Source organism: Molossus molossus, unplaced genomic scaffold, assembly GCF_014108415.1.
Source record: "Molossus molossus isolate mMolMol1 unplaced genomic scaffold, mMolMol1.p scaffold_m16_p_20, whole genome shotgun sequence".
NCBI classification, from domain to species: Eukaryota; Metazoa; Chordata; class Mammalia; order Chiroptera; family Molossidae; genus Molossus; species Molossus molossus.
Window position 1 is genome coordinate 23,836,176 of NW_023425356.1, and position 19,935 is coordinate 23,856,110.

The 19,935-nt window shown below is 47.4% G+C and overlaps 1 protein-coding gene across 2 annotated transcripts in view; it reads right to left on the reverse strand.

The window, feature by feature from the left end:
• KCNN3 (potassium calcium-activated channel subfamily N member 3) overlaps positions 1 to 19,935 on the reverse strand; it is a 150,994-nt gene that overhangs the window by 33,960 nt on the left and 97,099 nt on the right. The window contains exon 4 of one of the 2 annotated variants that reach the window (XM_036273620.1): positions 17,801 to 17,809. The exons of the other annotated variant lie outside the window; for it this stretch is intronic. Coding sequence (XP_036129513.1) covers positions 17,801 to 17,809 — 9 coding nt within the window. The remainder of the gene's footprint in view (positions 1 to 17,800; positions 17,810 to 19,935) is intronic. 2 annotated transcript variants of the gene reach the window in all.

Here is a 19,935-nt window from a genome sequence, read left to right on the forward strand (position 1 = left end):
TCGTGTGCTTATTGCTCACACTTCTGCACGGCCGGTGCCAGCCCCGGCGGCCAGGCACTTGGAGGAAGCTCAGCAGATGTGCGGAAGGAGGCAGTGGGTGAAAGACGGCTCCAGGGCTGGCGACGTTGAAGCCTGTTCTTGTCTCCTGCCCCTCTTTGGGCCTCTGATTTCTCTCACAGCTGCTGTCTCTGGTTTTCATTCAGCTTCACAGACAGGGGCCTCAGTCTGCCACCTGTGAGCTTTTCTCTCCTGGTTGAGCCTTTTCCAACATCCATCATCAGTCACAGAGCATGACTTGGAAGCAAAGGGGCATCACAGGTCTTAGTTCTTCTTATACGGAGACAAGAACAACTGCAGTCGAAATTCTTGCAAAATATTTCCTCTACAGCCTTAGAGATGATCTCTTTCTCATCTCATTTTATTTCTGGGACTATCTCTGAGGCAGGCAGGACTAGACACTTCACCCTATTTTAAGAGGTAACAATCACCACTTGGCAAGCATCAGTCATGTGCCACATGGGCCACGTGTGGTGTGTGTTATCGCACCGCATCTTCACGATAACGAGATCAGTGGTGTCGTTCCCCATTTCCTTGGGTTGGAAACTCAGGCTCAGCCAGATTAGGGAACTTGCACAAAATAAAACACCTACTGAGTGTGGGAAACTGAAAGCTCAGGCTCGGTTGGTTGCACACCCCTTTCTTGACCATATTATGATGTTGAGGAAGTGCGGGTCCAGAGGGGTTGAGCGAAGAGATTGCTGAGGCGTCTCCCTTTCTCAGCATCTGATCTTGCGTCTGTGTTGCAATGAGCCAGCCTCACAGGGAGTCGGCCAGAGCCGGGCTTCCCTGTTCAGCAGCAGCGGAGGTGTGCACAGTGCAACTACCTGCAGGGCTGCCTTCCACCAAGACTTCAATGTGAATGGCGCCCCCTGGAGGGCAGTGCTGCACAGGCAGTGGTCCTGGCTGGAGCATCAGAAGAAAGAAGGGGTTTTCTCCTCTCATTCGTGCTTCCTAAAGGCCTGCAGCTCCCCAGGTGAGCAAATATTGAGGAAGGGACAGAGCTGCAGTCTCAAATGGGCGTTAGTGTGGGAGGGAGGTGGGGATGGTCCTGCGACTAAGAACGAGGACAGAGGTTGGAAAAAATTCCTTGGGAAGGAGTTTTCTTATGACTGTTTTCCAGGGCAGTGGGGCTCCCAAGGCAGCATGTGGGAGCTCTGGGTGGATGGCTTCCCCTGCCACTGAGAAGAAGGGGAGCAGAAGAGGAGTCTGGACACAGGGTGAGTGGGAAGAATTCCGACCCATTCAGGCAACCACCCTGACCTGGGGTCACGTCTCCAGGGGGCACTGCAGGATGCTCCCCGGCCACGAGCAGATGCAGGTGGAGTGCGCGTCTAACCTCTGGCCTCTTGCCACAGGCCTGGGCATCCAGGTGGCACACTTCCTTGGATTTGTGGGGTGGACTTTGGCCGTGTGAGGGTGATCAAGTCTGGGGCAGACAGGATCTCAGGGACTGGTCCAGGCCGCCGGTCATACAGCCAAACCACGCAGGCCTTGGTCTGTGTGATTAACTGGAACGTCCCGGTACATATCAGAAATGATGCTAGTTCTGAAGCTCAGAACTAGATGAAGGAAGGAGCGGAGACAGCCAGCTTCCCCCCAAGGGTGCTTTTCGCTAAAGGAACTTCTCTTTATAAATTTTTTTAATTGATTTTAGAGAGAGAGGAAGGGAAAGGGAGAGAGAGATAGAAACATCGATTAGAGAGAGCACTGATTGGCCGCCTCCTGCATGCCCCCCACTGGGGATTTGGCCCACAACCTGGGCATGTGCCCTGACCGGGAATTGAACCAGCGGCCTCATGGTGCATGGGCCGATGCTCAACCACTGAGCCACACTGGCTGGGCTGAAGGAACGTCTAAATCTCCAGAGCTGTTAGGCCCCAAGATCTCTGAGAGCAGCAGCTAGAAGAGGGCTCAAGCTGGGGGGCCTCTGCTCCCCTCCCTGCTCATCTCCACAGCCCCAGAGGGGAAGGAAGGGATGCAGCTGGGGCCAGACTGGCCCTAGCACCAGTATTACTTTTTTCTGCCCCTTGAACTGAGAGATTCTTGCTGGAGGAAAAGAAGGAGCAAGACAAAGAAGAGATGACCCGTCTGGAGATTTCTCTTGTTTGCAGGGCCCGAAGGAAACAGTATAAAATGCCCTTAGTGTCAGCTGTGCCCCCAGAGCTCTGGGCCTCCATCTGCTCACCTGAGAAATGGGGGGGCCTGGGCCACCGGAGCTTTCGGGTCCCTTCCAGCTCTGAGCAGCTGTGACTCTCTAAGCATTTTACTTTTAACAAAAGGAGTTCTCCCCTTTTTTAAATTTTTTGTTCTTTATTGATTGGCCACTTCCTGCATGCCCCCCACTAGGGATGGGGCCCTCAACCTGGGCATGTGCCCTGACCAGGAATCAAACCAGCGACACCTTGGTGCATGGGTCAACGCTCAACCACTGAGCCACACCAGCCGGGCTCCGAGCACTTTTCCTTACCCATTGTCCACGCAGGACGGAGAGCTGGTTACTGGGGAGTAGACAGCTGCAGCTCCCATCCTGAGATGTTTAGGGGCCATGTTTGAAAAGATTTCCAGAAGGATTGCCCTGTGCTGAGAGTCTCTTCCTGCAGAATAGGAGTTCTCCTAGGGAGCATTAGCCCAGAGGCCAGGATTCCCCCCAACTTCTTGGCCTTTCTGGGGAAGGGAGCAAACAACATGGTCAAAGACCTGAGCAGGAGGCGCTTTGCTGTTGGGTCAGCTTTGTCTCTGGGAGTCACTGAGTCTCGGGCTACCTCTAGCCTGACATTGTTTCAGGTAAGGAAACAGAGGCCAGAGGGGAGCGTGCTGGGCCCAAGCCCACTGTGCTTCTCACCTCTGTGCTGTCTGTCCAAACCCCATGAGGCACCAGTCATGTCAACCGGGACGGTCGACCCCAACCCAGAAGAAAAACTCCAACTGGGAGCTCACACTCTCCAACTTGCTGTGTGCCTCTGGACAAGTTGCTTCCCTTCTCCGTGCCTTGGTTTCCTCATCTGTAACATGTGAGGATTTGGTTAAATAAGCTCTAGAGCCCCTTCCAGTCCGAGGGGAGGTGTTTCTCTGCTCACACTCGACCACCTGCCGGCAGCACTCCCCTCCAGCCAGCCTCGGGGGAGCTTGTGGCTGGGCAGGTGCCGAAGCCAGGCCGTTCACAGACTGCGGCCTTCCGGACCCACGGGAAAGAACCTGGAGTGAGAATTCAGCTCGGGTGGGAACCGCCTAGCAGCTGTCACTCAGGGCTAGCCACATCTCAGGGAGCCGCAGCAGTGACCACCACGTTACCCAGAACCTCTGAGCGCCCCTCACCAAGACTTTGGACCACAACACACCTGTGGTCCCTGAATCAGGACAGGAGCGGTGAGCTGGTGCCTCAGCCATTATAAAACAATCAGCCGCTCCTCTTAGAGTCACCGTAAGGCCAATCTGTCTGCCGGTCTGTCTGTCTCCTCCCGTCCTCCTCCCCACCACCCAGAGAAGTCCCCAGTGGCTTCTTAATCCCAGGGTCCCTAGCCCTGGCTCTGTTCTACAGGAAGCAGCCATCACAGAAGACACTTGTTACATGTTGCCAGGCAACAAAATGCTGCCTGAAAACTGCAACCCACCTCTGACACTTCATAGGACTGGAAGCAGCAGATGAGAGGAGGCTGCCAGAACAAAGAAGAGTCGGGAGGGAAAATGCTGGAAAGCAAAATGAAAGAGCCCAGACAGTTGCATAAAGTGCCAAAGAGCAGATGGGAGAAAAACTAACTCACTGAAATGAGGGAGACAGAGAAGGAGACGTGGAGGAAAGTCCTCAGGTGTCAGTCCTCAAAAGGCCTCTTGTTTTTTTGTCTTGTTTTGTTTTGTTTTGTTTGGGTTGCTTTTTGGTCAAATCTGTCCTGATGAGAGTCGAGTTGTTGATAAGGAAGATGATGGTCATGATGATGAATGATAACGATTCCCGTAGCTAAACACTTGTTTGTGGGCTTCTACTTTTATCTGATGAATGATTTTATTAAAAATATCCTCAAGCTATGGCACAATCCTCCACAGACATTTCCAGGAAACACGATTATTCTCTAAAGCAAAGATCCCCGCTGCCATCATTGTCATTCGTTCAACCAAATAAAGGGTCATTCATTCGCTTGTGAGCATTAAGTGACCTTGGGCTCCGGAACTGACAAGCACTGAGTGGATGAAGGAGAGCCGGAGCCAGCCTGGGGGATGCTCAGGCTGGATGACAGCCTCGCTGCCTCCCTCGGGCCCTCGGAGGGAGGTGTGGGACAGCAGGGGAGTGCTGCGGGTGGAGGACTCTCCCTCTCCGGGCGGGAGCCCTGGGCCAGCAGTGACACTCTGCTTCCCTTATCTCTGGAAGCCTCCTTTCCCGAATTTCTAAAATGGGAAAATTACTCCTGCCCTGTCCGCTTCACAGAGTGCTGGGGCACAGAGGGGAAGCTGTGTAGATGGGAACGCTGTAAACTATAAGATAGTTTTCCTTATTTATTCCGAAATCATCACTAACCTCCTACCAGTGCTAGGCTGTCTAGAAGACATTCTCTTACAGACCTACCGCCTGCTGGGGGACAGGCCATTAAACAGCAATCTCCCACAATGCTGCGCGAGTTTTCCCACTGTCCGTGGCCTCAGTTTTTCCATCAGTGAAATGGAGGTAATACTGCAAAAGCTCTTGGAAGGGTTAAGTGGGAGGATGTACGCAGGAAGCACTGAAATGCACTTAATAAATGATGGCTCTCTCCTTCCACGGGCTTTCAGGACCCTGGCTCAGAGTCTCACCAGCCTTCCGGCTTTTACTAACTTGGCCACGGTGACAGTCTGGGAACCCTCAGGAGGGCATAGTCTAATTTCTAAAATACTGAAAAGCCTCAAGACACATTTATTCCCTAAATAAAATGCAAAGTTTAAAGTATAAATAAGAACAAAACAAATTAACTGGGAGCAATTTCATACGCTAAACTTGACAAAATAATTGTAAAGCTACTGCACAGTTAACTGTATTCACATTTACTTACCTCTAAGTTGAAAAATATAGCTGTTTACTTTGTTAATTTTGACATAAACTTTCTCAGAAAATGTCTCGCCAGTCTCCAACCCTGCCCATCCCCCCAAATTGATGTGGCACTCAAGGACAATGGGCTGTTTCTACCTTTGTCCACTAACGGAAAGTGGCTCCCAGTGAAAAATTACTGGTTTACACCCTGGCTGGTGTAGCTCAGTTTTTGAAGCATTGTCTCATGCACTAAAGGGTCGCAGGTTCAATTCCCGGTCAGGGCACATAGCCGGGTTTCAAATTCTATCCCTGGTTAGGGCATGTGCAGGAGGCAACCGATCTATGCTTCTCTCAATTGATGTTTCTATTTCTCTCCCTCTCTCTCAAAAAAAAAAATTATATATATATATATATTACATATATATAAATACACACACACACATTACTAGTTTTCTCTATCACCAATCACAATTTCTGCCTAGGTACAGGATAGCATCTCCTCAAATAAATTATAAAATGACATCATAGTCCAAAATAAAATAAAAAAGCTTACTTTTCTTTGTGCATTATGCTTTCTCCTGTGACCGCTACACAGTCACATAAGACAACTCCTCAGTTTAACAAACACCCAAGAGCCCTGTGGCAGTAAGTAGGTTCCTGGGGTCTCAGACCTCCACTGCCCTACAAGTCAGGGGCTGGGGTAAATCACTGAGCCTCGCTGAGTTACCATGTCCTAATTAACAAAAGGTGGGCTCTGGACTCCATTCTGCCTGCTCACTTCCTAGGGCCACCGGGAGACACAGAGGAACAGTCTTGCATTTCATGGTTGCCTGGCTTCTCATGCCTTCTCATGTCTGAACGTTATGACCCGCCTAGGAAGCATGTGAGATAGGCTTTACCACCAACCTGCAGATCAAAAGAATGAGGCCCGGGAGAGGAAAAGATCCAGTGTTTGTCAAGAACCAGCTACAGTCAGGCACTGTCTTCTTTAATAGAGGGTAAGTGACTTGCCCAAGGTCACATGGCTGGTCCATTAAGCTAGGCTGTGAGCCTGGGTTTTCCGACTTCAGGCGTCACTGCTTTCAATTTTGTAGGCAATAAAACCTTACATTTCGAAATGTGAGCTGTTATTACTGTGGGGGTTCACAACAGTCCTTCTCAAGATGTGCCACTTGGGCATGTGAATTATTTTGAGCTAAAGGCAAATGAAATCCTGTGGGCTCATGAGAAACTTTTCCCTCTCCCTTAAAGAATTTAAATTAGGGGTCTTGTCCATAATATGAGTTATCACCAAAAATAATGTATTCGACCTATCTATATGGCTGTACAAACATCTAATTACTGAACAACTGCTCTTCTTACCGTCCAGTGGATGACCCTCCTCCCCTCTGAAACCCCAGGCTCCTGACCTCATCCTTAGCTCAGAATGTCACACGCATCTCATTTTAACTTTCTGTCTCTTTTTTTTGTTGTTGTTTTGTTTTTTAATCCTCACCCGAGGATATTTTTCCATTTTTTGTACAGATAGAGTGGGAGGGAGAGAGAGGAAGGGAGAGAGAGAGAGAAACATCGATGTGAAGGGACACATCGAGTGGCTGCCACCCGCACGACCAACCAGGGCCGGGGACAAACTGCAACCGAGGTACGTGCCCTTAGCGGGAACCGAACCCGGGTCTCTCCGGACCGCAGGCCGACGCTCTAACCGCTGAGCCAAACTGGCCAGGGCTAACTTTCTGTCTCTTAACCTTTCATGTATGCAGGGTTTCTGTACATACATATGTAATTAAATTAGGTCACTTTCTCTTGTTAATTTGTCTCATGTATATTTAACTATTAGACTAACTGAAAGAACTTTGAAGTATAAAAGCAAGTTTCTTACTCCCCCACATTACAGTCATTGCTAATGTTACTGAACCAAACTGGTTTTATCATGGATTGGCCGGGGCTGGACTGTAGAACTTGGACACTAGAGCAAGGGATATGGACTTAATCTTCTAGAGAAGATACTGAAGGATTTTAGGGGTGACAGAATGTAGGTAGTGGTAGCATAATTAGAAGCCAGAAAAATGATTTTCTTAGCCCAGTATAAGAGGACAGGAATCTATCTCAGTGAGAGACACTGTAGAATGAGAACCACAGGATTTGATGTCGATTAGAAAGCTGAATGGGGTCAGGTGTGGGTCCAAGGATGGTGAATAATTTTGAGCCTAAGAGATAGTTATGGCCCAATAGCCCGTCTCCTCTTCTTCATCGGTAAAAGAACCCAGGAATGAGCAATATTTACCAATAATAAAGACTACAGTTTTCCAGGCATGTGAATGACCAATGGATGTAAAGGGAAACAACATGTGCTACTTTCCGGAAATGTCTTAAAAGAAAAAGAGCACATCTTATTTTGTCCCTTCCTCCTTCCTTCTAGCTGGAAGGTAGAAGGAATGGCTGGAGCTCCAGCAGCCTTATTGAACTGCTGGAGAAGCCGTGTACTAATCCGTCCTAGTAGTTTGCTCACTCACTTCCAACTTCTTCTCCACAAAGATGCCAGAGTGATACCCGTCTGTAGCTCAGATCCTGCCCCACGCACATACCCATCCATTCTACTCTCCTAGTGACTCATACACCGTGCTCTTCACCAGCTCAGGGCCTTTGGACATGCTGTTCCTCTTCCTGGAAAGTCTCCCTCTCTGTCTGGAAAAGGCCCAGTTCTTATTCTTCAGGTCTCAGCTGAAACATAACCTCTCCAGAGAGACCGCCAAGCAGGTCCCAGCTGAACAGGTTTCCTCTCCAACTCCATTACTTTTTAAAAAAATATACGTTTTTATTGATTTTAGGGAGAGAGAAAGGGAAAGGGAGAGAGAAAACAAGAAACATTGATGCGAGAGAGAAACATCAATCTGCTGTCTCCTGCGCCCACCTTGACCCGGGACAGAACCCAAACCTGAAACCTGGGTATGTGCCCTGACTGGGAATCGAACCAGCGACCTTTCAGTGCATGGGACAATGCTCAACCAACTGAGCCACACCAGCCAGGTCAACCCCATTACTTTTTAAAAAATCATTACAACCTTGTTTTTAACTCCTCCACAGATTTGAAATTGCACACTTATTTGTTTCTTGTCTTGCTATCAGTCTTCCCTGGTAGACTATAAGCCCCATAAGAGAATGAAAATCATGTGTAGTTTATTCTCTAAGGCATATTTAATCCCTAACAATATTGTCTGGCAAACAGTCAGGCTCAATAACTATTAATAACATTATTATTATTTAGCAGGAGGTTCCTAACAGCATTTCATGCCAGGGAAGAGGCTTGGCTGGACATTTTGACTGAGGTGCGGATGCGCCCTCGTGAGTGGGTGCATGCTCTGAGGCAGCTGTGAGGAAGGGAAGGACAGAGAAGGTCCACTAAAGGAAGCAGCTTCTGCTAGATCAGAAGGTGATGCTGGAGAGGACCAGCCTGAGATGGGTCCTGCGGAGCAGGGGAGGCCGTCTCAGTACTTGGTGCTCAGGCAATGCCTGTTGAAGATCTGCGAGGGCCTGATAACCACTGCCTTTAGCAGCAGGGAAACAAAGGCAGAGAAATGCCCCCCCATCTCCCAGGCCAGAACCCCTTCCCCTTGCTAAAGCTGGGAGCAGGACATGAGTCCCTCGACACGCAGAGTACTATCTGTTCCCCACATGGCTTCAAAACCCTTCTGTCCTTAATTCAGCTGTGGCTCCTGTCGGGTGGTGGGCCATGTGGGGTTGGGGCCAGTCACCCCCACAGGGCTCAGGCTAAGCAGGTTCTTTGCAGTTGTACTGAGGAAAATTTAACAATAGAGAATGTGGCTATAGAATAAGGGCTGTCAAGGCAGCCTAACCTAACCAGACCTGTGCCCTGGGTCTCACTCCCCACTTCCCAGGCCATTATGCCTGTTCTGGGAGCCCCTTCCCCTTCCTGTGGGTCACTCTCAAGCTGCATTCAAAGAAGAACAATGGTGAGAAAATGAGAAGTTGCCTAATACTTAGACACTATGTCCACTTTGTGGGGACACTGATGACCAGGGAGGTGGGTGAGCAGAATAATGGAGTCTGACAGAGTCCTGTGAGGACTTGAAGGATTAGAGACTATTCATTTGGAGACAATAAAACCTGCTCTCAAATATTTAAGGTCCCTTCAGTGGAAGAGGGAATACCAGCCTGCCTCACCGGGTGCTCACTGCATGCCAAATGCTTTACCTTGTGCTAAGGGCTTCTTGTGAGTGATCCCATTTCCTGCATGTCCTGAGGCTAGCTTGACCAAGGTCATCTGCTAGGAAGAGCATGAGCAAGACCCCGTGTCCATACCTGTCTAGATGGCAAAGATTGAACCGCTAGCCAGTGTCGCTTGAATGTCTTGTGTGTGGATACAGAAAACAGAGGTAGGATTCAAGATGGAAATGACAATAGTTAAATTTTAACCAATACTAGGAAGACATTTCTAAGTCAGAGCTGTCCACACATAGATTGAATGGCCTTTTAAAGTGGCGAGTTCCCTGTCCCAGAGGGTGTCCAATAGAAGTGGCGTGACTCTGGTCAGGTTAAGTACACTTACAGTGTGCAAGGTAAATGGTGGAACCAGGAGCCAAACAGTTCTTTTACCCTGAGCCCAGGCTGAACCCTTCACGGAGCTCAGCCTCTGGTGCACGACGCTACTGCTAGCGTGTTGGCTCAGCTGAAACAGGTTGACATTTTTCAAAGGAAGTTTTATTAAGTGTTGTGGCCCCTCTGCTACGGGGGCGGCAGAGCCTATCAGACCTGTCTCAGCATGTCCGGGCCAGCCTGCAGGGGCTTTGTTAGCTGGCTGCTCCCATGAGCCTCTTGGGAGAACAAAACGACCAGGTGTGCTAGGGCTGGAAGGTTCCCAGGGCCACTGCTCCCGAACCACCAGACTATGGTTGTGTCTAAACTCCTACGCAGTGCACAGAGGCAGGTAGTAGGCATCTAGGCAGAGGGATTTGGGGGTTACTCAATGAAACGTCATTTGGAGTATAGCATGCTCTCACCCATGCCCCTCCCAGCTCGTCTCTGGAGGACTGGGACCAAGTCTCAGGATGAAGGAGTCAGTACTAAATGGAAGGAGGAAAGCTTATGAAAAATCCCTTCAGTGTCTGGGCTGTGAGAGGCGGGAAATGGGGGCTCCAACCAGCCAGGGCAGTGGACAAAACAGGGTGGCAAAGGAGCCCACATGAGACAACCTAGGCCACCGAACACATGAGAAGGCCTGTGGATGAAGGCCCAGTCCCTGCTGGCCGATGCCCGCACTAGAGATGCAGGGTACGATGGGATCGGCTGGGGCAGGCAAAGCAGCCCGAAGTTGACATAATATAGATTTCCTGTCTTGGCTAATGTCAGCCCATAAATAGATGTGGCTGGCTGGTGACAGGAACCCCTCCCTCCTCAGCTCTCTCCAAGGACTCCTACCCTTGCAGGATTTGGGGCTCTGTCTCCTCCCAGTGGTGCAGACCTTTCCACTGGCCCCAGGGGAGGAGGAGTCAGCCCAGATCCCCTTCGGCATCCATGACAAGAGACACGGTACTTAGCTGTGTACCATCCTTGGCAGAATGGGAAGTTGGGCATTCCAGCCCATTTTTGTAGGGCTGAATTCTCTCTCGGATCCCTGGTGGGAAAAGGTTGGATAATCCTTCCCAGCTGGAGAAATAACCCTGCACTTAGAACCTGGCACTTGGCTGCATCTACCTAAGGTAAAGATGCCGGAAGCAGAAAGCTGTTGTTGGTCACTTCCCAGCAGACAGAGTGGAGGGAAACCCAGGGTTCAGTGTAATACAGACGAGTAATTTGGGGATTGACCCGACTGGAAAAATGGAATGGTTCCACAGTGCAATATGGAGTTCGCTTTGCACCCACCATCCCACACTTAGCTTCGGAACACAAATTTTACAGAAATGTTCCTCATTTCCCCTGTTCCTGATTCTCCTAAGATGTCATTCATTAATTAAAATATAATATAGAAGTAATGTCATTCTTTAATATAAATAAAAGTGTGAAGAAACTTGTCCCAAATGAACCACTTCCATGCTTAAGTGTCAACGAGCACAAAATTACTGCAAATGAGAAAGAGGAAAGGACTGTTGACTCAGAAATACAGAGAAAGACAAAGTGGGCTGGGAAGGAGCAGGGATGGGAAAAAAACAAAACCTGCAAAGGAAATGAAACCGGGAGTTCCACTAGAGGCCCGAGTGAGAAGCGGCCCTGGAGCAGCGCACGCAGCCGCAGCCACTCCCGGGGGCACGGGCGCCCGAGCCACAGCGGGATGAACTTGAACTCGCGTGCGGCCCGCCCACCCGCCCGCGTTCGCGCTCCCCACCTGCCCGCCCAGCGCCCCCTGGTGGAGCAAGCCTCGGCCCAGTCCCGCACCAGCCTCTGCTTGGCCTCGGCGGTGCCAGAACCACCCGCAGACACGCGGTTTCTCCCGACCCGCCGGGCCACCTGAGCCTGTCGTCGCTGAGCCGGTGCTGAAGGGCTAATGGGGCCGTGCTTCTGGTCACCCTTCACCTGCAGAGTTTCACCTGCCCGGACACTGATCCTCTCATGAAGTCCCGCGACCACCGAGGGCTCTGCGACACACTGTGGGGGGTGGGGAGGGCTCCCGCCTACGCTCACTTCGTCCCCTTGTCTTGTCCTCTAAGGCCACACTGGCTGCTAGGTCGCAAGGGAACCCCTCAGCAAGGAACATTCGTTGCACTTTGCTGAGAGAATTATGTGAAAACTGAGCCACTGAATGTTACTTTCCAAGCCCTGTTGATATAAAACATGAGTTCCTGTGGGAGATGAAGAGGGGTTTTGTGGAGAGAGAAACAAAACCAATGCTACCTCTTCCCATTAAAGAAAGAAACAAACAAATACATATATATTAAGCCATGTATTCTCATTGTAGAAAATATAATACAATGTAACAAAAAAGTATATATAACATCCCACAGGGGAAACAATCTAATATTTACATACGTTTTCCAAGCATTTCCTATGCATATCTATATATTTTAGATTGATAACATCCTATATAATACTATTTTGTATGCTCCTTTTACAAGTATCACATCACTATCTTCCTACCTTATTATAGTCTTCAAAAGGCTGATTTTTTAAACTGTTGCCTAACTACCCATCATATGAATACACTATAATTTATTTTACCATTTAAATCCTGGACAGTTGCTTGGTTTCTCCACTACTGGAGATAGCATCATGCTAAAGAATCTGGACATAAATTGATTATTGTATTAGAATAGCTTCCTAGAAGAATTACTGAGTTAAAGTTGCAAATTTGTACAGGCTAGCATGACAGACTGTTAAAGTGTTGGTTTTCCTTTCTGCCATCAATGTGGGAGAAACAACTCCACCCATCACGACTAATAACAACTTTTTACGTAGTGTATTGTATTTATTTAAATTTTTCTCAATTCCAGAAGAGAAAAAGTCGTTCTCCTTGCAGTTTTAACTTGCAGTTCTTTGATTAATGAGGCCAAATATGTTTCATTTTACTGCCTTTTTGTATTTCTTCCTTTGTGGTTGTCTATTTTTAGCCTTTTTTTTTTCCCACTGAGAAGCTGAGTTTTTTTAATTGTTGTCCAAGGCAGCTTTGCATAATAGGGATATTTACCTCTTGTCATGTTTGCAACAAATACTTTAACTAGTGTTACGTCTGTTTTTTAAAATGTTTATATTTCTGAAGAACAGAAACCTAAAATTGTACATATGATGTCATCAAATACACCAGTCTTTTCCTTCATGTTTCTTCTCTTCTGACATTTCATGCCGACCAGTTCCTTTCCATCTCAGAACTGATGAGATCTTCACTCTGTTCTCTAGAGCTTGCTCAGAGTTGTTCTCTTACATCGGACTCCAACGAATGAGTTTACTTTGGTGGCTGGTGAGAGATGGGGTTCTAATGTGAATTTTCATCCAAACATCACATCTCCCCCTTAACATTTATTGAGTAATGCGTTGCTTTCTAATTGGGTCTCTTTCTAATACATTGGGTTCTTACATACTAGAGTTTATTTCAGAGTTTTTCCACTAGGTTTCATTGATCTGCCATTACTGATTTTTCAGTAGTGCCATACTGATTTCATTACTTGAGTTTTATAATATATTTTAATATTGAGTAGAGAAAATTCTCCTCAATGTTCTCTTTTATTAAACAACAACAACAACAAAAAGTTTAGCGCCCCCACCAGCGTGGCTCAGTGGATTAAGCGCCATCCCACCGACTGAAAGGCCCTGGTTGGATTCCCAGTCAGGGCACAAGGTGGGGTTGCGGGCTCAATCCCCAGTAGGGGGCGAGCAGGAGGCAGTCCATCAATGTTTCTGTCTCTTCCTCTTCCTTCTTCTCTCTCTAAAATAAATAAAAACATATTAAAAAAAAAAAAAAGTTAAGCTAGTTTGTTTATTAAAACATCCTCAGGCCCTGGCTGGTTTGGCTCAGCAGTTAGAGCATCGGCCTGAGGTCCCGAGAGACCCAGGTTCAGATCCCGCTAAGGGCGAGTACCTCAGTTGCAGTTTGTCCCTGGCCCTGGTTGGTCGTTCGGTGGCAGCCACTCGATGTGTCCCTTTCACGTCGATGTCTCTCTCTGTCTCTCTCTGTGTCTCTCTCTCTCTCTCTCTCCCACTCTATCTGAACAAAAAATGGAAAAATGTCCTTGGGTGAGGATAAAAAAAAAAAAAAATCCTCAGAATCAGTAGTTATTCTCTCTTAAAATTTCTAATTTTGTTTGTGTTTCCTAACGTTTTTCTTTATTAGATTTATTAGACATCAGTATCTTTTGGATTTATAAATTCTGTTTTTCTATTTTTTTAAATCCATTAATTCCTGTCTTTGTCTTTGTTATCAACTTAATCTGCTCTCTTGAAGTTTGTTTTGTTCTTTTAATGAATTCAATTTATTTTCATGCCTTTTTTTTTTTTTTTAACTTTAAGGATATTTTTAATCTGAGTACAACTTTGGTCACACCCTGAGTTTTGATATATAGAGTTGTCATTGTAATCTTTTAAATAGTCGTCTGAATAAGTCTCTTTTGATCAAGTTGTAATGAGGAGATTGCTTTAAAAGCCCCCACAAAAAGGTTTTTTAGTTGAAGTTTTTTGGCCTTGTAGTTAGAAATGTATCTAAAAAAAATTTTCCTGATGTTTTGGCTAAGTGTGTGGCTAAGAAGTTGACTGACTTTTACAAATGTTCCACGGATGCTTAAAAAGGAGATGTATTATTTGTTTATAGGCTACAATGTCAACATTTATTAGTTAATTAAAACATTTCATAATTCAGACTCTCAACCTCATTTATTTTGCATAAAAATTAGAAGTGTTGCTATGTTTAGTCTTTTTATTGCTATTAAAATGGTTCCTTTGGACCATTTAATGCTTTTTGCTTTGAATTCAACTTGATTCAAATTGGTGATTTGTACTTAATTGCCCTTTTGTAATAAATCTGACCTAATAAATCTTTGTTATTCATTTATTTTTCTTGGTCCTTCCATTTAGGGTACTTCTTTTGTAAACAGCATGTAATTACATTTTGCTTTTAAGTCCTATCTAAGTAAGAGGCACTGTCTTCTAATAGGGAGGTAAACTCAATTTTGTTGATTATTATAAATTTTAAGTTTGGTTTTCTCTCATTTTGTTTCATGTGTTCTGTTTTTAAATTCTTCCTTCCCGCTTCCTTTATTTTTCTGTCTGACATTGTGTGTCTCATCCACTGATGTGGAAAGTAGATGTTCTCAGGGCAGGTAAAAGCGAGGCTCTCTGGCAGTGTGTTGGGGCCTCGGGTCGGCCGTACCCTGGCTCTGTGACCCAAGGCACATTTGCTTAACCTCTGTGTGCCTCAATTTCCTCAGAGGAGGAATGGAGAGAATAATAACCCTGCACCTCACAGAGCTGTGGTACTAAGTGAAATAATACCTGGCTGATGCTATTATCATTATTGGTATACTTTAAAAATTCTATCTGGTTACCTTTAGGTTTAAATATGATTTAAACTATATTTCTCTAATTATTAAAACCTAGTGATAAGGCTTTTCAAGTTCTTTTCTACCTAAGACGTTGAATTTAGCATGCTTTTACTAATCCTTTCTAGCCTTCTCTCTCAACTTTTTAACTTGAGGGTTTGCAACCCTCTGATAATTATGGAATTATTGTTGTTGTTTTGTTTTTAGTGTCTATTGATTTTTGAGAGAGAGAAAGGGAGAGGGAGAGAGAAATATAAACATCAATGAGGAAGAACATCGATTGGGCCCACAACCTGGGCATGTGCCCTGACCAGGGAATCGAACTGGCGATCTCTTGGTGCATGGGTCGACGCTCAACCACTGAGCCACACTGGCCAGGCTGGAATTATTATTTTTATTTCATACAGTTACTCTTTCCAGAATCTGCTTTTTCTAGAATTTAGATTTGCAACCATGCTTAAATATCTGAATTTGATGTTACCAGATTTCAATGCTGTCCGCCTGTCTTTCTTTCACATTGTTCTTTTTTGAAGATCTTAATTGTGATTCATCCCTTGGACAACTGGTAGGCGAGCTCCCCCAACGATATAGGTTGTTGACCTTCTGAGTCCATAAAACTCCACGAACGACTTTTGCTTTTCTTGTTTCCTCATGTGAATGGCAGTAATGTCCTAACGTCTCCGGAGGGAAAGTCTGCACTGTGTTGCCTGTGTGCTTCTAGGATTGCTTAACCTGGTGATTCAGTAAATTTTCCAGAAAAAAATACCCTCCGCATTCTGACTGGGAAACAGAAAGCCTTCCTGATCTGCCTAATCTTAACCTCCCCACTGCCCCTCAGCTGGCAAATTCTGGAAACGTTTTCTTCATGCATGTCCTTGATTATGCTTTTACCCAAATTATTCTGTTTTTTTCCTCCAATTCTTGGATTTTGTCTTTATTCTATGGCCTTGAGTTGGGTCCCAATCACTCTCTTCTCTCATGTCTTTCTTCTTGGCTTCTACATTCAGAGAGAACTTTTAAGTTTGTCCTCCACATTCCACATTTTCAAACATTCAGTGGCCCCACTGTGGGTTTTCTTTTTGCTAAAACAATTTTTGTTTTCTGGAACTCTATGCTTGTGTGAAACAGATACGTTTTCATTGCACATCTGCCCAGTCTTCTCCATCACAGAGACCGCATCTTCTTGCACCCTGGTAGGGGTGCCCAAGCATCTTCTGAGGTTGCTTTTTGTTCCTCATAATTAAATATTCTCCTGCATCTCCAGGGTTATTTTCCTCTTTCTTAACACTGCACATCTGTTTCAAAGGCCTCATGTAGGATCCCCTTCCCTCATGTCCTCTCTCCCTTCCTCACTTTCCTCCTACCCCCTGCCATGAAATTCATCATGGCATTACAGTGATCTGTCCAGACCGGGCACTGGGCAGCAGGGTTGCCTGAGGCAGCTCGTCCGCCCTACAGCGAGCTGACTTCTTTCTCTAGCTAGAGGGGAGGGTTCCTGGATCTAGCAGGCTTCATTCAATGCGGCAGGACACACTTGTCAACTAGTCCTCTGATACCCCAAACCAATGGTTTACAAACCTTTAAAATCATGGACTCCTACCAGTGAAGTGTGTTTGAGCATGCACTCCCCCCTGCTACTACATGTATGTTCATCATAAATCGCACCCACATATTACTGTCTACCTGCATATTAAAATATTAGCAGTGCTAATTTTTAGATAAAAATAACTATGACTAGAAGTTCTGATCATTTCTTCCCGTTGCTCTGGGGGTCCCCACATGTGGTCCACAGTGGAGGTTGTGCCTCAAACCCAAGGGGCCGTGGAAAACCACAGTCCTCAGCCCATGGTTCTCAGGGTTCTGCTTAGCTCGGCCCAGCACACAAGCCCTACCTGGGGGCTCGCATTCCTGATGCAGAGTGTTTCATCCTGTAGATGGTCCCCCTACTGCTTCCTCGGAGCTGAAGGCCCCGCCAGAGGTGGGAGGAGTTTGTGGGAGGAGGGAGGTTCTTGCTTCCTGCCTCTGGTTGCTGCAGAGCTGGGTGTCTGAGATGGAGGCAGAAGAGAGTGGAGGAAGGAAGCCTTTTTGTTTCCCTTAGGATGGGGGTGGCTCTGTTTTAATGAGAGAAAGAATGGGCCACTTATTGTTTTTCTCCAGTTCTAGGGCCCGGGTCTCCAGAATCAAGTGTCTCATTATAACACAAGTAACCAGAAAAAGATGAAAATTCATAATTTTCTCCAGAGACCTATTGACAGGCTAGAGATACAGAGACAGCCCATGTGTACAACGCCAAGCCTCAGGAAGGAAGGGTCCAGAGGGAATCCATTCAAGAGGCTGTCAGGTCATTTACAAAGCCTAGCGCTGCTCCCAAGACTCGGCCCGTTTTATCAATGTCACAGGAGGCTTGCTGCTCCTCCAATAGAGATAAACACACACACGAGAGCTGGCAGACCTCCACTCAGGGCGTGCCAGGAAGGCCCGCTTCCCCAGCCTGCTGCCCTTAGGACTGTGGCTGTGAAGGTCCCTCCACCAGGAAGGCTGCTCAGCGTGTGACAGTGTTTAATGAGGAGGTTCCTCAGATAGGCTCTGGGCAGCCTGTGGGAGCCGGGCAGGCGGCCAGGAGAATCCCAGAGTGCCACCACTGTCAGGCTTCGGAACCCATGATGTAATGCCTCACTGGGGTCCAAGGAAAACAGGCTGCCGCTGTCACCGCCCTCCCAGCGACCAGCGGCTGCCCTCCCCACAGCAGGCCATTCTGGGGAATTACTCATTCTCCCTCCCTACTTGGAAGGAGGAAATGTGCAAAACCTTTATTGCCACATAAAAGCCAGCTCAAGACATGAGAAATGTCTTTCAAAATGCATCTTGCCGAAGCAGGATTTCCATAGCAACTTCAGAAGGTGTATATACAACTCGAGATAAGTCCAGGCTGACGGACGCCACCTGGAACGCGAACGAGCCCTGCTTTGAGTATCAGGCAGGAGTCTTCCTAGAACCTGTCATGCTGCTGTGTGACCTTGGGCAAGTCACTTACCCTCTCTGCCGTCTAAGGTGACAGAATCATAATCAGATCAGGCTGAGAGAGATCAAGGTCACCTTGCCCACAGCACCCTCCCACCCAGTCCAATGTGTCCGATGCATCGGTCCCCCGAGCAGCCCCCCTTCCAGTAGCTGTCCAGTCTCAGGTTGATAAATTCCTGTCTCGAGGTTTCTGCCAATCTTGCTTATTATTTGACATTGGGAAAGGACAATATTCATTCTAAAAGAAACTGCTTGGTCTTTTAAAGAGAAGCATGTTGCCTGATTAAGAAAACAAATACTTATTCATACACATTTTCACAGTTCTATAGGTCAGGTTCCTGGGAAAGAGTCTCTGAGACGCTGAAATTGGGGCGCAGGAAGTTTGTTGGGGCTGTGCTGGGATTCACACGGGGGGCGTGAGGGCAGTGGGACCGGGCAGGGGGGTGAGATGGAGCGCCTGCAGCACAGTGGAGGCCTCTGGCATCCCCCCGGGAGCCCTGCAGACAGGGCTGGGGGCCCTGAAGAGCTGTCCTGCAGAAGGGGAAGGGGCTGTGCGCTTGCTGCCCTGGCCAGGGAGCTTGACCTTGGCTGAGGCCACTCCCTTCAGCCAGGGCAATTCTGGGAGAGGGCCGGCCACACAGACAATCCCAGCTGAGGGAATGAGAGCCTGGACCTAGGGGGAGCATCTGGGGGATGCACCGCGGTACCCACTGCGCATGGATCTGTTAGAATCTAACGTGAAGTCAGCCCCGAAGACACTGTGGTAGAACGGTTTAGAGCACAGACATCAGAGGAGACAAAACAGCAACACTGGGATTTCAGTGCAGTCTCGGAGGCTTTGAGATTCTCAGATGGGGAAAGTCGCCGGGGCAGTCTAGGCCACAGCTTCCCTGTACGTGCAGGATTCAGCCCGGGGTGGTGACAGAAATGCGAAGTTCAGAGTCAGAAGTTCAAGTCTTGGCTTCACATTACTAGCTGTGATCTCAGACTGGTGCCTTTACAGGCCTGTCCTCGGCTCCAAATTGGAGAGTCATGCTGCCTCTATCCTAGGTTATTACGGGGGAAACAGAGAAACACATAGGAAGCCTCTCACAAAAAACTCCCGAAAAACAGGAGCAGTGAGAACACCCCCCGTGGCTTTAATATACCTCATGTTAGAGCTAAGTAGAAGCCTTTTGGTCGAAGGGCCTTTCATGAGAGAAAGGAAAACCTGAGGCGAACTTCTGACGTGCTCATTATTTCTCCGGGCCTTTGCGCTAGAATTCGGCTGGGGCTTGTCAGTCATGTCTGCGGACAGAGCCTTGCGGGGCCACTCAGTGCCAGATAAAGTGCAACAGAGCACTTTGCAAACTATGCACTTTGAAGCATGCTGCTTTTCCAGTAAAAAATAGTCACTTCTTGTTATGCATTCAATAAATGACGAAATCGCACTGGCACGCACTGCCCCACGTTCAGCCCATTTTGGGTGACCGTACATGCCAAACAGTGTTGATTTGAGGATGAGGAAGATTTCAACACCTTACTGGGCTATGCAGATTCAATTATTGTTAGAAGACTCGGCTTCAATCATTTAGAAAGGAAAAGAGGAAGAGCACAGTTTGTTCGCATTAGAAGAGGGCACCCACGAAATTCCCAAGTTGTCAAAGGCTCTTCCTATTATTAATTTTCACTATATTGTATTTCAATGTACAGTTCACACACACCATCTTGTTTAACTCTGACAACAAATTCTGTAAAGTAGGTATTACTCTCCCAGCTTGCAGATGAGAAAACTGAGGCCCAGAGAAGTAAAGAGACTGGCATGATGTTGCTCAGCTAGGAGTAGTATAAGAATTTTGGGACCGGATCCCAAGCACACGCTTTCTGGCAGGCAGAAAGAGC